Below are 19,080 nucleotides of genomic sequence, written 5' to 3'. Positions count from 1 at the left end.
AGTAATGATCGACTACCAGCAGAAAGTCTTTGCCACTGTTCTGGAATAGATCTAGACTTACTATCTGCCAGGGGCACATCGGTAGCTTGTGCGACATCATCGTCTCTCTCTGTTGCTCAATGGCATTTTCATTGCAGATTGTGCATTTACTTACATAGTCTTTGATTTCACTCTGCATTCCTGGCCAATACAGTGTGTCACGTGCTTGTCTGTAACAGGCCTCACCTCCAATGTGACTTGAGTGCACGCACGCCAACATCTCAGGGCGCAGAGACCAGGGAATAACGACTCTCTGACCCTTGAATATTACTCCGTTTTGAACACTGAGCTCCTCTTTGACTGGCCAATATTCTCTGACGGCTAAAGCAGTTTCTTCCTTGCAGTCGGGCCAGCCCATCAGAATCACAGACCTCAAAGCCTGGAGTTGCTCGTCCCTGTCTGTGTGCTGTCTGATTTGTATAAGGCGCTGGTCCGTAACATTGAGGTAGTCAGCCTGGTTGATGTGTTCAATATCCACTTGCTCTGTTTATAAGCTGCACACTGCATGCCGTTCATGCATGGAGCGTGTGTGAGTGCCTGATGCAGTAGCCCTGCTGAGCGTGTCACTCACATACATCTCTGGCCCTGGCTTATACACCACCTTGAGGTTGTAGTTTTGTAGGGCCGGTAGCATGCTCTGCAGTCGTTTCGGGGCATTCAGGAGAGGCTTGCTGAATATAGCAATAAGGGGCTTGTGATCTGCCTCTGCGGTAATATTGTCGCGCCCGTACAGGTAGTGGTGGAAGCGTTGGCATGCAAACACAATGCTGAGGCACTTCTTCTATATCTGGGCATAGTTCTGCTCTGTTGGGGTGAGTGCCCTAGAGGCGATTGCCACAGGCTGGCCCTCCTGCATGAGGCAACAGCCATGTCCATACTGGTTTGAGTCACTCTGAATCGTGACAGGTTTTGACACATCGTAGTATCGCAGTACAGGTGTCTGAGTGACCAGTTGTTTTATTTCCCTCATTGCTGCGTCATGTTTTGGGAGCCAATGCCAGATGGTGTCCTTGTCCATGAGCCTCCTTAGTGGCTCACACACTTCAGAGAGCCGCGGTAGGAACTTGGCCAGGTAGGTGACGAATTTGACGAAGCGCTGCACTCCCTTCACGTCAGATGGGTGGGGCATTTCCAAGACAGCAGTCACTTTTTCAGGATCCGCCTTCAATCCGGTGGAGGACAAGATGTGCCCATGAACGCGGCACTTTAAACTGAAGCTTTTTTATGCTTAGCCTTAGCTTGACCTGTCTGCATCTGACCATCAGGTCCAGCAGCTTGGAGTCATGGTCACATTCTGCCTCATCACTGTCCCCACAGCCCACTACGAGGATGTCATCTGCTATGGGTTCCACGCCACTGAGTCCCATCAACAGCTCGTGCTGTTTCCGCTGATACACCTCTGGAGCCACGGAGACACCAAAAGGGAGCTTCAACCACCTCTTCCTGCCCCAGGGTGTCCAAAAGGTGGTCATGTAGCTGCTGGGCTCAAGCTTGCACTGCAGGAAGGCATCTCTGGCGTCCACGAGCGTGAAGACTCTGGCCTTTGGGAGCTTGTAAAGAACATCCTCCAACGTGGGCATAATGTAATGTGAACGTCGCAGAGCCCGGTTGAGTTGTTAAGGATCAACACATATCCGTAGCTTGTCTGGTTTCTTGACGATAACCATATTACGTATCCAGTCTGTAGGCTCGGTGACGGATATGATGTGGCCATCTGCTTCGTATATGTCAAGCTGAGCCTTCGTAGCTGCTTTCATGGCCACTGGTACATTGCGGGGTGCACACTGGACAGGCTGGATTGCTGCGTCCAACTCAAAGTGGACTTCGCCGGGAACTGACTCGACTGGTGCGTTGAAGACATCATGGTACTTGCTTAGGAGTGTCTCCTTGTTCAGGGGCCCAGCCTGGACTTTGTCTATAATGTTAAGATCAGCTGGGATGGTGAAGTTAATAAGCCCAAGGCGCTCGCATGTAGAACCTGACATCAATGGCTGTTGACTAGCCTCAACTATTTCAAACTCAAGGGTGTGTTTCTGGCCACGTAAAACACACTCTGTCACAAACAGGCCTAAAGAGGTCATGAACTGGCCTGAATACAGTTTCAGCTTGGTGCTACTCTGTGTGAGTTTGTCTCTGGGCGCGAGCCTCCTTTAAACTTTAAGGCTCATAACGTTACATGTGGCCCCTGAATCTATCTGGCATTGCTGTGGTTTATTATTAAGTAGCGGAGTGACAAACCACTTTTGTCCTTTTGCCCTCACTGCCCCTATGCACTCGCTAGCACATACATCCTCTGTGCTGTTGTTCCCTTCATCTGTGTTTGTTTCAATGGAGTTCACTTTACCCTCCTTTCTCTTGCTTTTCATGCAGGCCCTTGCGAAGTGATTAGCTGTACCACAGGATTTGCATATTTTTCCATAGGCTGGGCAGTGTTCTTTTCCTTGTCCATGAGAAATGTCACAATATCGGCATGTATTGGGGTTTTCTACTGCAGAGTTGGATGTAGTATTAGCATTAGCTGTGGCAAAGGGGTTATTTCTTTACTGGCTGCCTGAATGTTGCATTGACATTGTCCATATGTTGCCTTTCTAGCTCCATGGACCTTATCCGTATATCAGTAAGCTCTGCTGCACGGCATGTCTCCCCTGCCAAGACCAGCGTCAGGTCACGTTCTCTCAGCAAACGTCTGCGGGTGCCTGTCATGAGAATTTTGTTCTCAATGTTCATAAACTGAACTTCAATTAAAATACTCTGTCTGTTACTAAGAATTTGTAAGGTTCTTATTAAAATGAAACAGACAGAGGCCAGTCTACCATAGTCAGCATGTTTATTTACGAGAGCTCTGCCCATCCTTACATGTACATTGGTTTATATACCTCTCATTTCGTCATAAATGTCCCTCTCAGAGACAATGACAATATAGTTCACAAGTCTTCTACTCATACATTGTCTGCCACCTGTTATACAATCTACTACAAGCACAAGGTCTCTCCCCTCCCTGGGTGGGGACAGAATGTCCTGTAAGGAACACAGTAGTACAGCTTGTCTGTCGATAGCTCCTCTTATCATTTGTTTCACAGAGGTCACAAGTTGTCTGCCACAGTTCCTCTTCTCTTATGGACAAACATTCTCCATCATTATACAGAGACAGGGTAGAATGTTAGTTATAGTTCTACGTTAAATGTATACATCATTTAGTCATTATTCATAAAATTCATAACAGTGCCCTCATCAGTTATGCCAAGCACTATCTCATCTCTGATCAGTTAATCTCTTAAAGCACCATAGTCACATGTAGCTAGCTGCCTTTTCGCTTAGCCTAGTGACAAAGCTGTCAATGGACTCCCCGTCCTCCTGTTTGCAACAACCGAAAACATAAAGCTCGTAGATAACGTTCTTTGCTGGCTTAAAGTAATGTTCAAGAGCATCAAAAATAGCTGTAGCGTTACCTTGCTGAGCTGCTGTTAGGTTCATGTTGTGTTTGTATATGTGTCGGCATTCAGTTCCCATTGTAGTCCTCAAAGTGGCAGCCACTACCTCTTCGTCCTTTTCCAGAAGTCCCGTTGCTAGCGCATAGTCCTCCCATTCACCTCTAAACGTATCCCAGTTCGTGCTCCAATCCCCGCTGAGCTTCATAACGGCGGGAGGGGGAATGTTCGCTGCCATGTCTAACCGGTGCTAACTGTTATGTTTGTTCCTTATATAATGACAAACCGGGGCGTAGGTTTAACTACTTTTAACTTCTACTTGGTACTCATCCCGGATCCGGGAGCACCCTCATCAGTAAAAAAGCTGACTAGCATAGCCTAGCATAGCGCCACAAGTAAATACTAGCATCTAAATATCATGAAATCCAAGACACCAGATGAAAGATACACATCTTGTGAATCCAGCCATCATTTCCGATTTTTTAAATGTTTGGCAGGGAAAACACAATATGTATTTCTATTAGCTAACCACCATAGCAAAAGACTCAACCGCATATTTTCACCATTTTTTTACCGCATAGGTAGCTATCACAAATTCGACCAAATAAAGATATAAATAGTCACTAACCAAGAAACAACTTCATCAGATGACAGTCCTATAACATCATATTACACAATACATATATGGTTTCTTCGAAAATGTGCATATTTAGCGGCACAAATCGTGGTTTTACAATGTGAATACGTAGTGAAAATGCAGAAATATTGTCCGGAGAAATCTTGGAGAGGCACCTAATCTAATCAAATAACTAATCATAAACTTTACTAAAAAATACATGTTGGACAGCAAATTAAAGATACACTAGTTCTTAATGCAACCGCTGTGTTAGATTTTTTTAAATAACTTTAGTACGACATACAGCTTACGTTATAGCGAGACAGCGCCCAAAATCCTGGCGGAATATACGTCTAAACATTTTCGACAGAAATACGAAATAACATCATAAATGGTTCCTACTATTTGATGAGCTTCCATCAGAATCTTGTACAAGTTGTCCTTTGTCCAGAATAATCGTTGTTCGGTTGTAGAATGTCGTCTTCATCTCTAGAATTAGCAGCCAACGCTAGCCATGTGGCGCAGCAGTGTCCAACTCACCATAACGCAAGACAAAGAAAATCCAGAAAATCAAAATAAACTGATATAAACTGATATAAGTCGGTTTAAAATAACTAGTTTATGATGTTTTTAACACATATATCAAATAAAATCAGAGCCGGATATATCTAACGTCTATAACGAAAGCTTTTCAGAACGCAATCCTGAGGTCCCTCTCGCGCCAAGCTGAACGGTGAAAAGACTAGACCCACCGTTCCAAGAGGTCTTGTTCGGCCTCAGATAGAGCTATACACCCCATTCCAACTCTCACAGTCTATTGACATCTAGTGGAAGGCGTATGCAGTGCATGTAGACCCATAGATTTCATGCAAATGAATAGGCTGACCCTGGAACAGAGCCCCCGATTTCAGATTTTTCAGTTCCTGACAGGAAGTATGCTGCAAAATGAGTTCTGTTTTACTCACAGATATAATTCAAACGGTTTTAGAAACTAGAGAGTGTTTTCTATCCAATAGTAATAATAATATGCATATTGTACGAGCAAGAATTGAGTACGAGGCAGTTTAATTTGGGAACGACTTTTTACAAAGTGAAAACAGCGCACCCCCCTATTGAGAAAAGGTGAACATATACTTCAGCTAGAAAACTCCATGTTTAGCCATGCAAGGCATTCTTTAACCCTCCGCCTCCCGCATAGCCTGCTGGGTAACGTAGTCTAAACGTTATTAACACATAACAACACACTAACAACACTGAAGCTAACTAGCAAACTCACTCTAGCTAAGGCCAATTCCGGGGAAGTTTTAATCAAATATTTTTGGGGGTAAACCAGAAAAGGTGACTATTTTGCGGAAAGCATGGTTAGTTATCCGACTCTGACACCATGTTTGAATGTTAAATGACGAGACAGAGGCATTGATGCGAGTAACCAGTCTTGTTCAGTGCACTACATCCGGGTATCTCAAGCACACTGGTAAAAACACTGGAGTTGCAGTAATTAACATTTACCAACAGATGGCATCACTGTGCCATCTTACACCCATAACAGTGACCTCCTACCATATAAAAAGGCCAACGCAGCGTCTCTAAGTCATTCAAACACCTCTTCTCGCTTTTCGGAAGAAAAGCTCTATTTAACTAGGTAAGTCGTGAGCTGAACTGTACACAGACGTGAGTTTACAACTCGCTCTGGGCGAATTCTACGCTGTGATACATTTTACAATTAAAAGATGAATGACAAATTTGCACGGATATGCTTAAAGTCAAACGATTATGTGTTTACTGCAATTTTGGAACCTAACGATATGGAAAACAAACGAATAACTTTTAATCATACGGAAGAGTTACTTATTGTAACGACCCTGGGTTTATAAGCGCGGAAATCGACTCTGCCGCTTGAGCATGCTTTTGCGGCACAGTTGATAGCGCGCCGGACCTCGGGCTAGAAGGTCGAGGGTTCGAGACCTGCTCCCTGCTGTTTCATTACATTGGTGTCAGAAGTGATCGGACCTCGCATCCACGACAGTGCGTGTGCTTGGCCGGTGAGCGCGTTCCTGTAAGACGTAAAGTCGCAAGCTAGCGCGAGGACGCGCTTTTTGAAAGGAGGGAGTAGTGTAACGACCCTGGGTTTATAAGCGCGGAAATCGACTCTGCCGCTTGAGCATGCATTTGCGGCACAGTCGATAGCGCACCGGACCTCGGGCTAGAAAGTCGAGGGTTCGAGACCTGCTCCCTGCTGTTTCATTACATTATTGAGAAAGATAAAATGGCGGAAAACGAAGATCAGCCAATATACCTCCCGAATCAAGTCACATCAAGAATAACACTGCAGAATATTTACAGTTTTGTCACGTACCACCAAACCATTTACACAAACTATTTAATTAATACATGCAGCGTATTCATTTGAGGTTGTGAGCTAAAGATTATTTAATATATTTGAATGATTTAAATTGTATTGGTCACGATTTTTATTTACCTTTATTTAACTAGGCAAGTCAGTTAAGAACAAATTCTTATTTTCAATGGCATACACATTATTAGCAGATGTTAATGCAAGTGTAGCGAAATGCTTGTGCTTCTAGTAATCTAACAAATTCACAACTGCCTGTAAAGGGATGAATAGGATATAGCTGGACATGATAATGATGTCTCCACTCCCCCTATGGTTTTTGCTGTACTGTAAACATATGCTTTAATACTAATAAAAATAATTGATAGTTTTCCTCGTATGTGGATTTTATTGTATATAATGTCATTTCTATCACTTGTATTGATTTATAAATAAAATTGGTCCTCCAAAGCGGGGCTGGTGGGGGGGGGGGGGGGGGGAGGGGAAAAAGTTATGTATCAATGCCATTTCTTCAAGTACAGTCATGGCCAAAAGTTGAATGACACACATATTAATTTTCACAAAGTATGCTGCCTCAGTGTCTTTAGATATTTTTGTCAGATGTTACTCTGGAATATTGAAGTATAATTACAAGCATTTCATAAGTGTAGTCTGGCCCAGGAGTGTGAAGGTGAACGGAAAGGCTCTGGAGCAACGAACCGCCCTTGCTGTCTCTGCCTGGCCAGTTCCCAGCTCTCATATTCTCTGCCTCTAACCCTATTACAGGGGCTGAGTCACTGGCTTACTGGTGCTCTTTCATGCCGTCCCTAGGAGGGGTGCGTCACTTGAGTGGGTTGAGTTACTGACGTGATCTTCCTGTCTGGGTTGGCGCCCCCCCTTGGTTTGTGCTGTGGTGGAGATCTTTGTGGGCTATACTCGGCCTTGTCTCAGGATTGTAAGTTGGTGGTTGAAGTTATCCCTCTAGTGGTGCGGGGGCTGTGCTTTGGCAAAGTGGGTGGGGTTATATCCTTCCTGTTTGGCCCTGTCCGGGGGTATCATCGGATGGGGCCACAGTGTCTCCTGACCCCTCCTGTCTCAGCCTCCAGTATTTATGCTGCAGTAGTTTGTGTCGGGGGGATAGGGTCAGTTGGTTATATCTGGAGTACTTCTCCTGTCTTATCCATTGTCCTGTGTGAATTTAAGTATGCTCTCTCTAATTCTCTCCTTCTCTCTTTCTTTCTCTCTCTCGGAGGACCTGAGCCCTAGGACCATGCGTCAGGACTACCGGGCATGATGACTCCTTGCTGTCCCCAGTCCACCTGGCCTTGCTGCTGTTCCAGTTTCAACTGTTCTGCCTGCGGTTATGGAACCCTGACCTGTCCACCGGACGTGCTACCTGTCCCAGACCTGCTGTTTTCAACTCTTAATGATCGGCTATGAAAAGCCAACTGACATTTATTCCTGATTATTATTTGACCATGCTGGTCATTTATGAACATTTTGAACATCTTGGCCATGTTCTGTTATAATCTCCACCCGGCACAGCCAGAAGAGGACTGGCCACCCCCCATAGCCTGGTTCCTCTCTAGGTTTCTTCCTAGGTTTTGGCCTTTCTAGGGAGTTTTTCCCAGCCACCGTGCTTCTACACCTGCATTGCTTGCTGTTTGGGGTTTTAGGCTGGGTTTCTGTACAGCACTTCGAGATATTAGCTGATGTACGACGGGCTATATAAAATAAACTTGATTTGATTTGATAAGTGTCAAAGGCTTTTATTGACAATTACAAGAAGTTGATGCAAAGAGTCAATATTTGCAGTGTTGAAAAACAAGGGTCAAGACCTCTGCAATCCACCATGGCATGCTGTCAATTAACTTCTGGGCCACATCCTGACTGATGGCAGTCCATTGTTGCATAATCAATGCTTGGAGTTTGTGGGTTTTTGTTTGTCCACCTGCCTCTTGAGGATGGACCACAAGTTCTCAATGGAATTAAGGTCTGGGGAGTTTCCTGGCCATGGACCCAAAATAACAATGATTCCAAGCACCACCCTCCGAATAACAGACTGAAAGCTTCAAAAGAACTCAATCAGCATGGCAGAGTGATCTCCAGCCTTGTCAACACTCACACCTGTGTTAACGAGAGAATCACTGACATGTCAGCTGGTCCTTTTGTGGCAGGGCTGAAATGCAGTGGAAATGTTTTTGGGGGGGATTCAGTTCTTCAGTTCATTTGCATGGCAGAGGGACTTTGCAATTCATCTGATCACTCTTCATAACATTCTGGAGTATATGCAAATTGCCATCATACAAACTCAGGCAGCAGACTTTGAAAATTAATATTGGTGTCATTCTCAAAACTTTTGGCCACGACTAGAAAGGAGCAGTGAAGCTTCAGTAACTGTCAAGGGAAGTTCTAGAAATAGTTTACTGCAAAAAAGCTGTTTCTTTTTGACAATTGTAAAGAAACTATTACACTTCGGGATGTACTTCATTGTTACCAAGAAATCATTTGAAAATCTATTAATTAAAACAGCTGCATTGGGCCTAGAATAGAATTTCACTGAATTACTAGTTATTGGCAATAAGGTAATACATAATTGAAGCCACATATTAGATAGATTTATTTTCTTTATTAGTAGCATTGTTATTGGTATATGACTGTCATTCAGTCCATGTTAAATACCATTATCTCAGCACAAACATCTTATCCTTTATAACAGTGGAGTATTGATAGTTGGCACAAAATATATTAATGTAGAATATTCTCTCTCAATGAGAGTTCCTGTACACGATAACACTGATACCAAACACACAACAATAAATCAACAAATATTACAAAATAATATGAACACTGGTTAAAATAATGTCAAGTAGTGTTGCCATGACAGCAAGAATGTGTTTACAGTGTGTGCCATCTTTTCTTCAGTGCAAACTGTAGCAAATCAAAACAGAATAGAAAAAAGGAATTGCTATGTTGCCGTGGATAAGGTAACCAGCCTGATAGTAAGGGAAGAACAGACAGGTTGGGACTACATGACTTCAGTTTGGTAGTTACCAAACACACACTGTCAGAATACCTGGCTGAGGAATTCCACTTCTCTACTGAGCAATGTCCTACAGTACTGGGACAAGGAAATCAACTGTTATTTGGCTATCACTGACCAATTAAAATGCCTCTTATTGAGATAGAAGAGAGAGAGAAATTCAGAAGAGATTAAACACACAAGTAGCACTTTTCACAGCATAAGGCCTTACAGTGAGGCTGAGGTGCCTCCTCTTAAGGAAATGCAATATGATTTGTCTAATAAGATTTCAGATTAAATTCCAAAGAAATAAAAAAAATATATATAGTTTTAAAAAGCAAAAAAAGTAAAAATTGTATTCAAGAACAGAGAGTGATAAGGCAAGCAAACTCATACAGCCAGAGAATGACTATGTACATACAGTGTGTACATGTAAGTACCTCTGCAGTCACTTCAGTAGTTTTAAAACGGTTGTCTCCCCCTACTGGTTCAAACCAGTGTCACAATTCAGACAGCGGCAACACACAAATGCAGTAGTTTCATACACTCAATTACAGAGCACTCCAAATAAACCCTTCCCCAAGCAATGGCATGTCCCACAAAAAACAACCCCTAATGCACACCCAATCCACAATCAACCCCTTAGGTTCCAACCCAAGACACACACTAGATTTGAGAGAAGCACATGGTGGAAACTCAACATACCCTACAAGGAAGCTAGGTAGAGTTCTTATCACATCGTTTTTAGCTAAATCCATGCAATCCTTTGCAACCTACCAGCAGTACCAGCAGTACCTAGGGAGATTGACAAGAAGTGTCTGAAGGTAGGGACAAGGTCAGGGGTAGATTTCAGACAAGGCAATAGTTTCTAAGGGGCAATGATTAGGTGCCTTGACAGAGTCTAAGTACCCTGCCTGCCCAACCAGTATGCTATGGATGAATGTCTATGTCTTTCTGAAGTAAAACACTAGCAGAGCACATCACTTTAACAGCTTTATACCCTATTGGGAGACAGCATTACTTATCCAACTAAGATGTAATAACTTGTCCACAGCATCCTATCTAACAGGGTAAGACAGTTTCCACCATGTTTGAGGAGGCTACAGTCAGAGATGACACATTAAGAGGATATGCTAGCAGAGCTGCTCTCCTTATTGTTCAGAGAAACAATGATATGATCCAGACCCTAGAATAACACAGATCTGGGCCTGTATACATAGAGAGTCTCAGTAAAGGGCTGATCTCGGATCAGTTTGGCCTTTCAGACCATAATTGATAAGATCATATGGAAAGGTGGGTTCCTGATCCCAGATCAGCACTCCTACTCCGAGACGCTTTGTGGATACGGTCCCAGAAGTAAAGGTCAGTCATGGATAGCTAACCCATTCAGGAATAGAAGTGAAAACACTGGACAAAATACTGTGAAGTGACAGTCATACATTATACAATACCTAGTGTGACAGTCATATATTATACAATAGTAGTAGATCCCTCAGATATTTGCCTAGTCAGACTGGGATGATCTGACCCAGGTAAGACCCAGACTTAGCTAAGCCAGGCTCACCTGAAGGTCTTCCTAATAGGGCACTACACCACCCTGACACAGCCAGCTCTGATAATATAAACACATTGAAACAAGATGGGGATCGATAGTGGTGTTTCATAATGTAGCCTGGTGTCAACAGAGCATTGACATTAGCTTGGTGACCACTAAGCCACTCTTACATCCTATAAGCCAGTCAATTCAGAGTAAACAAAAATAACCCTAAGCACAAGTCTAACAAAGTTAAATTAACTGTTGGTTGTCTGTACTGTTTAGCTATGCTATGAGCTGTAGTGTAAGACCTTGTGGATGATTATGTTATTATAAGTGGTCAGAGAACTCTGTCATTCTGTCTCTATGCAGTTGGGACAACAGAGAGGGGAAAAACAAAAGCTTGGTCATGTTCCAAAAATACACACATGCACATCGTACACACACACACACAGTCAGACAGAAAAGGTAATGATGCCTGAAGCTGTGTGTCTTTCCGCTGGACCGTTCTGAGCTGAACGGAGAGGGTAGAGCTGTCCAGAGGGAGGAGAGGAGAGAGAACAAACAGATCTCTTCATCTCTCTGTGGGCGCGTGACCAAGTGTTCATCAGTCTACTGCTCCATTACAGTAGAGTGAATGATATGGGTAACCATGGCATCGGCTTAACACTGTTAGAGATAAGTGCTCCCAGAATGTCCTCTGCCTTCCAGAGATCACACAACCCCATCTATATAGTCAGACAGACTGCCCAAAAAGGACAGAGACCTGCTCTGTGGACTACTGCTACAACCAACGGTGAGACTGTAGTCTCTGTAGTTGGGACATGTTGAGTAGAGGCCAGGAACAACAATACTGATCCTTTGGCACCCATCCCTCTCTACTCTGTTCCCTCCCTGATCGCTCCTTCACACATGCCTAGTCCACTAGTCTACCTTTCCATTCATGGCGGCCCCCAGCTACCATCCAATAGAGTTACCATACTCTGACTGGAATGTACGTTTATAGAGAATGCATCTCCAATAAACCAGTGAGGATCTCCTGCTAAGCAGCAAAGCCCTAGCATAGTGAGGGAGGTGGAGAGCCGTGATGGACGCCCTAGCATAGTGAGGGAGGTGGAGAGCCGTGATGGACGCCCTAGCATAGTGAGGGAGGTGGAGAGCCGTGATGGATGCCCTAGCATAGTGAGGGAAGTGGAGAGCCGTGATGGATGCCCTAGCATAGTGAGGGAGGTGGAGAGCCGTGATGGATGCCCTAGCATAGTGAGGGAGGTGGAGAGCCGTGATGGATGCCCTAGCATAGTGAGGGAAGTGGAGAGCCGTGATGGATGCCCTAGCATAGTGAGGGAAGTGGAGAGCTGTGATGGATGCCCTAGCATAGTGAGGGAGGTGGAGAGCCGTGATAGATGCCCTAGCATAGTGAGGGAGGTGGAGAGCCGTGATGGATGCCCTAGCATAGTGAGGGAAGTGGAGAGCCGTGATGGATGCCCAATGTTCCCAAGGGGGCCAAGAGGATTATGTCAAGTCAATCTAGTGTGGGGCCTTGGATGGCCTGGGAGGGCCCCAACACAGAGGGCTATGAACTGTACAGGAGGAAGGAAGCAACTCTTTTTCAGTCCAGATAACAGGGCATCACTGAAACACACACACTGAGGTTAATGACTATAAAACCTAGAATGTAAGCAGCAGGCTAAATAAAACAAGTGTTGTTGACATGAAGCTGGCCATCTACAGTAGAACTAAACCTGCTGGCCATCTACAGTAGAACAAAACCTGTGAGTTGACATGAAGCTGACCATCTACAGTAGAACTAAGCCTGCTGGCCATCTACAGTAGAACTAAACCTGCGAGTTGCGCTTAACCGGCGAGGGTGACACTCCAGAGGTCCGTGTGTGTGTGTGGACTGGAGACAGAGAGGGCCTGTTAGATGGCTGTAGTGGTGTGCAGTAGGGTGTAGATGGGGTCAGTAGATACAGGTATCATGGTGACTCAGCGTTGTTGCTGGCTGTAGCTGTGGTGGTCTTCTTCTTTGGTGTCTTTTTCACCGTCTTAGTCGTAGTCTGACAGGTGTAAGAGGGGGGGAAGAGAGATGGGGAAAAGTGAGTTGACACCAGAGGAAATGAGAGAAGTAGAATCTAAAAAGGAGAGAGAGAGATGTTCAGGAAATAACAGACAGGGGCTTATTGTGTCCTACGTGGGTAGACTTCTCAGTCAAACGAGTCGTTTCACAACCTACACACTGCATTCCCAAATTAGTCCATGGCGTGCACACACAAACCTTCTGGTACAGTGTACATAACTCATTACTGATACTACAGACAGCAGTCCCATATTATTGAGCCATATATAACCCTGTGTAGACTGTTACATAATGTGTACATCAACATGATTCTATCACAGCATCTCTTCCATGGGAGCACATCTGATGTAGACTGCTTTAAATACCACAGGCATGTCTGTACTGTCTGTACTGGAGTAGATGAGGTTGCCCTTACAGACTGATGTAAGGTCAGTTTAGCATCCCCCTCTATGGATAAGATAAGGACTGAGGGAGGGTAAGCTGATCCTGGAACGGTGTACAGCGCAGCTTCTACACAGCTGCTGGAGAAGGCGAGAGTGAGGAGCGGATATTCATATGGGATAATATATTAGAGTATTTCTATTGGAGGAGGATTATACAGTCAAACTGCGGGTGTGTCTGACTTGCACCCACCCACCCTGCATATTTAGACACAGTAGTAGTTAGAGGGGGATGAGACTGCATTAGCTTCCTCTTCTACCGTGAGTTAGTGTTGTTACTCCTAGACAGTGGTATGTGAGCTTCTCCTTTTTTGATGTAAATATTATACACATTCACACAATACCGTGATTATCTGTAAACCCTGCCACATACGTCTCATGTCTGAGCCATTGAATTGCGACTCCACTTTGTCTCGATATTGACATTTTGCCTGTGATTGCCTTACGGAGGGAACGACTACTCTGTATTCTTCCCCCGTCACCTTGTCATGGTTAAATGCGGTGGTTCGTGCTTTCAGTTTCGCACGAATGCTACCATCTATCCACGGTTTCTGGTTAGGGTAGGTTTTAATAGTCACAGTGGGTATAACATCTCCTATACACTTCCTGATACCTCAGTCACCCTATCAGTGTATTCGTGTATGTTGTTCTCAGAGGCTACCCGGAACATATCCCAGTCCGCATGAGCAAAACAATCTTGAAGCGTGGATTCCGATTGGTCAGACCAGCGTTGAATAGTCCTTAGCACGGGTGCTTCCTGTTTGAGTTTCTGCCTATAGGAAGGGAGCAGCAAAATGGAATCGTGGTCAGATTTTCTGAAAGTAGGGTGGGGGAGGGCCTTGTATGCATCCCGGAAGTTTGAGTAACAACGGTCCAGTATTTTTCCAGTGCGAGTGCTACAGTCAATATGCTGATAGAATTTAGGTAGCCTTTTCCTCAAATGTGCTTTGTTAAAATCCGCACTTACAATAAATGCAGCCTCAGGATATATGGTGTCAGTTTGCATAAAGTCCTCGAAGGCAGTCGTGGTATCGGCTTGAGGGGGATATACATGGCTGTGACAAAAACCAAAGAGAATTCTCTTGGGAGATAATACGGTCGGCATTTGATTGTGAGGAATTCTAGGTCGGGTGAACAAAAGGACTTGAGTTCCTGTATGTTTTTACAATTACACCATGAGTCATTAATCATGAAACATACACCTCCGCCCTTCTCCTTCCCGGAGAGATGTTTATTCCTGTCGGGCGCAATGCACTGAGAATCCAGGTGGCTGTACCGATTCCAGCAGCATATCCCAAGAGAGCCAAGTTTCCGTGAAACAGAGTTTGATACAATCCCTGACGTCTCTCTGAAAAGCAATCCTTGCCCTGACCTCGTCAACTTTATTATCTAGGGACTGGATATTAGTGAGTAATATACTCGGAAGTGGCGGGTGTTGTGTGCGCCTCCTAAGTCTGACGAGAAGACCACTGACTCCCTCTCCTCCAGCGGCGTTGTTTTGGGTTGGCCTCTGGGATCAGTTCAAATGCCCTAGGGGGTGCGAAGGAAGGGTCCGCTTTGGGAAAGTCGTATTCCTGGTCGTAGTGCTGGTAAGTTGACGTCGCTCTAATATCCAATAGTTTTTCCTGGCTGTATGTAATAATACTTAATATTTTCTGGGCTAACAATGTAATAAATACATTAAAAAAACTAAATACTGCAAAGTTTCCTTAGGACTAGAAGCAAGGTAGCCCTCTCTGTCGGCACCATTTTCATAGGGTTAGGGAAAATAGAATTCAGTCCCATTCAAAATCCTGTGTCCCCACAAGGTTAGTTATACAAGACTGTGTGTGTGCCCGTACCTCTGTCTTGGCGGTGGAGGGTTTCTTGTTTGCCTTGACGCTGGCCGTGCGTTTCACAGGGACCTTCTCCACGATGTCCTCATCAGAATGCTCTGTGGTGATGCTCCTGGTGTCTGATTGGTCCGAGCTGTGCTGCGATGATTCGTCGAGATGAGGAGCCGCAGAGGAGGAACGAGCTGTGGGATTGGACAGAGAGGGATTGTGGGCTGTCATAATGAGAGGGATTGTGGGCTGTCATAATGAGAGGGATTGTGGGCTGTCATAATGAGAGGGATTGTGGGCTGTCATAATGAGAGGGATTGTGGGCTGTCATAATGAGAGGGATTGTGGGCTGTCATAATGAGAGGGATTGTGGGCTGTCATAATGAGAGGGATTGTGGGCTGTCATAATGAGAGGGATTGTGGGCTGTCATAATGAGAGGGATTGTCGGGTGTCATAATGAGAGGGATTGTGGGCTGTCATAATGAAAGGGATTGTGGGCTGTCATAATAAGTGAAATCACATTCCCACTAGTGGGTCAGGTTTCTAGGTTCTCCTATCAGACACATGGGGAGAAACTCAATTGCTTCCTCGCATCCCAGCTCCTTACCCTCTTTCTCAGAACCTATTGGATGAGAAGGTCAAAGGGGAGGGAACTGATCTTCTCATCCAATGGTTCTGAGAAGGAGGTGAGGAGACGTGAGGAATAAAGGAAATGCAACAGATTCTCCCATGGTTGTTGAACAAGACTGAAGGAACAGGCACCAGTCCTACAGCTACTAACAGGAGCCTGCTCTTTAACCACATGACTGTCTCCCCTTGTTTAATTTCCTGTTCAGTCTCTTTTTCAGACTGACTATCAGTCTGTCTCTCTGCTACACCAGTTTTCCCCTTTCCTGGCTTTCATCCCACAGTGCCCCTTAACTCAATGTATTCCCTTTCTCTACTTTCCTCCCTCAGTTTTTCCCCCTGTAGTCACAGACTGCCAACCTCACAGAGACCGACAGAAAGACTGGGCTATTTAGTCAGACAAAGACCCCATTCCTCCTCCCCACTGACATCACATGTTGTCCCCCCCCCCTGGAACGTTTCCTCCCTGGCATCCTGCAGTGCTTTAAATCACATGACCCCTCCCTCCCTCTCCCCACCCTGTACCAACAAGAGCTATTAGACAATGGGCACATAGTACACAGACAAGTCAGCATACTGTAATGCTATGACTAAAATGGCTGTAATTTCCTGTTTTCTTCCTTTGTGACCACTGATCTGACAGGGGAGAGCAGTTCTCTTGAATATTTGTAGCAACTTAAGTAAATACCTGCAGTCAACTTGTACAATACATTAGGAGATAAAGCAGATTGCGTTCTTCATTTCACCGGTCACATTATGAAGCTCACTGTTCCCCAGATCAGTTGAGCAGGTCATGTGTATGTTTGTAAATTGCACAACAGCAGAAAGCGGGAGCTGGTGAGTCCATAGCGTTATATATCAATCAGCGAGTCTGTTGTGCGGCGCACATGAGGTGATGAAGTTACACTTGTATGCAATTCACTACTAAATGTTGGCCATCAGGTATCGTATAACGGTTTTCTGCTATGTTTGAGAAGTCAAAATAGCTCTGGATGAGTTCTGTACAGCAGCCATTTTTTCCCTGTGCTTCCTACTATGTGTGGTACCTACTCTGGCGCGTGGTCTTGGCGCGGGGCAGCGTGTTGGCTCCAGTAGCCATGTCGTCCAAGGCATCTCTCCTCATGCGGGGGTCAGAGGAGTGCAGGCCCATCTCCTCCCCATCGTTGATCAGAGTCAGGTCCTGCATGCTGAAACTACGCAGCTTGTCCGACAGCACACCCTGGCCCTGCACACAACACACACACACACCTCAAACACTGTGGGGTGTAGATGTACGCATATACAGACCGGGTTTCCGTTAGCTGGTAACGCAGGAGCAGCATGCAACGTGGGTTTTGTTTTGTGTGAAAACAAGGCGGAAGGCAGTGGCAGCGCTCGGGAGATTTTTCAGCATTCTAAGAGGACCAAATCTGAAGTGTGGTACTATTGGGCTTTTACAAGAGTGCTGGGGGAAACTTAATCGAAGATGGTCACCCGGTCTGCAGAACATGCAAAAAAATGAAATAAATCATAAAAAAATTGCTGCAAAAGGGGGCAACACATCAAATCTCGAGTCATCTTCGTGACCACCACCCACTACTTTATAGCGAATGCAAGGTAAGTTAACTTTTAGCTCAATGCATGATGAGGGGACTTTGGAATGGGGGAAAATGTCATGGTTTGTCTGTCTAACTTGCTATCAGCTTGTGAATAATGTCAACTGAAGCTTTCAGTGTTACCTACTCTTGTAAAAACACTACACGTTCTGCTGTTGTATGTATCGTGTGTCTGCAGACTCTATTCACCCATTGCACACGATAACACGTTACGTAGTTTAGTCAGCCAACCAACATATTTTGTTCATTTAAAATCCGGCAGTCATCGACTTGGTTGTAAAAGTGTTCCAACAGGCGAAACACTAAAGACTCCTATATTTATGTCAATTGTTCTGCTCATTGAAAATACTATCACTGTCTTCTTAAGACTCATTTGTATTTATGTAAACTGGGCATGGGGTCATTGCATATACTCAAATGCATCACAGAATATAGACTGTGTGTGTGTGTGTGAATAATAATACTTTTCTATTCCCTTGTGTACAGAGTGGGAGTGCAGCAGGAAAACCCAGTGACGCTACTGGTCCCTCATCATCTACAGTTGTGACACAGACACTCCAGCAAGCATTTAATAGACAGGCTGCTTATGCACCCACATCAAAAAAAATACCCAACACCTCACTGCAGCCCTTTCATATTACATTGCAAAGGACATGATGCCATTTCAAGTTGTTGAGAGGCCTGGCTTTGTCAGGCTGATGAAGGTTGCCGTGCCTCACTACAAAGTGCCATCACCAACATTATTTTACAAGACTGAAATCCCAAACCTGTACAACCAGGTTAAAGCTGATGTTGGAAAAAGTTTGGCTCAAAGCACATGGTTTGCTGCAACTACTGACCTCTGGACCAGTGAAAGCAGGGGTGGTCAACCCTATATCAGCTTCACTATCCATTACCTCACCCCAGACTGGCAAATGGAATCATGTGGAAACACAGTTCTTCCCAGAAAATCACAACAGTATTTTTTAAGAATATGCTGAAGAGTGGGGGATCAACAAGAAAGACCTGGTCTGCATAACCACAGACAACGCAACAAACATGACCAAGACTTTTGAAGAGTTCCCAGATATGTGGCTTGGGTGCTTTGGCCATCATTTGAACCTGGCCATCTCAAAAGGCTCTGATAATTAAGAGAGGTGACACAGCAGTCAAGGCCTGCCGTCATCTGGTTCAAGGCTTCTCACGGAGCTGGAAGAGAAGGAGAGAACTGAGAGAAAAGCAAGCTGCTCTCAACATACCACAGAAGGCTCTGATCCATGATGTGGTGACCCGATGGTGGATCTACAGTCGTGGCCAAATGTTTTGAGAATGACACAAATATTAATTTCCAAAGTTTGCTGCTTCAGTGTCTTTCGATATTTTTGTCAGATGTTACTATGGAATACTAAAGTATAATTACAAGCATTTCATGAGTGTCAAAGGCTTTTATTGACAATTACATGAAGTTGATGCAGAGTCAATATTTGCACTGTTGACCCTTCTTTTTCAAGACCTCTGCAATCCGCCATGGCATGCTGTCAATTAACTTCTGGGCCACATCCTGACT

The 19,080-nt window shown here is 44.7% G+C and overlaps 1 protein-coding gene and 1 long non-coding RNA gene across 2 annotated transcripts in view; one reads left to right on the top strand and one right to left on the bottom strand.

Annotated features, from left to right (window-relative positions):
- Positions 1 to 292: 292 nt before the first annotated feature.
- On the top strand, positions 293 to 9,756 carry LOC139581461 (uncharacterized). The gene is made up of 2 exons (XR_011676222.1): positions 293 to 5,725; positions 7,668 to 9,756. It is a non-coding gene; the product is annotated as an uncharacterized lncRNA (long non-coding RNA).
- The window catches only part of LOC139581460 (receptor expression-enhancing protein 2-like), a 30,754-nt gene continuing 20,703 nt past the window's right edge, over positions 9,030 to 19,080 (bottom strand). Inside the window, exons 6-8 of the mRNA XM_071411250.1 lie at positions 16,990 to 17,164; positions 15,330 to 15,505; positions 9,030 to 13,028 (exon numbers count right to left, since the gene is read on the bottom strand). Of these exons, the coding sequence (XP_071267351.1) occupies positions 12,948 to 13,028; positions 15,330 to 15,505; positions 16,990 to 17,164 (432 nt within the window). The 3' untranslated portion in view covers positions 9,030 to 12,947. The remainder of the gene's footprint in view (positions 13,029 to 15,329; positions 15,506 to 16,989; positions 17,165 to 19,080) is intronic.

This window comes from Salvelinus alpinus, chromosome 7 (genome assembly GCF_045679555.1).
Source record: "Salvelinus alpinus chromosome 7, SLU_Salpinus.1, whole genome shotgun sequence".
Classification (NCBI taxonomy): Eukaryota; Metazoa; Chordata; class Actinopteri; order Salmoniformes; family Salmonidae; genus Salvelinus; species Salvelinus alpinus.
This window is presented reverse-complemented; position numbering and strand designations above follow the sequence as displayed.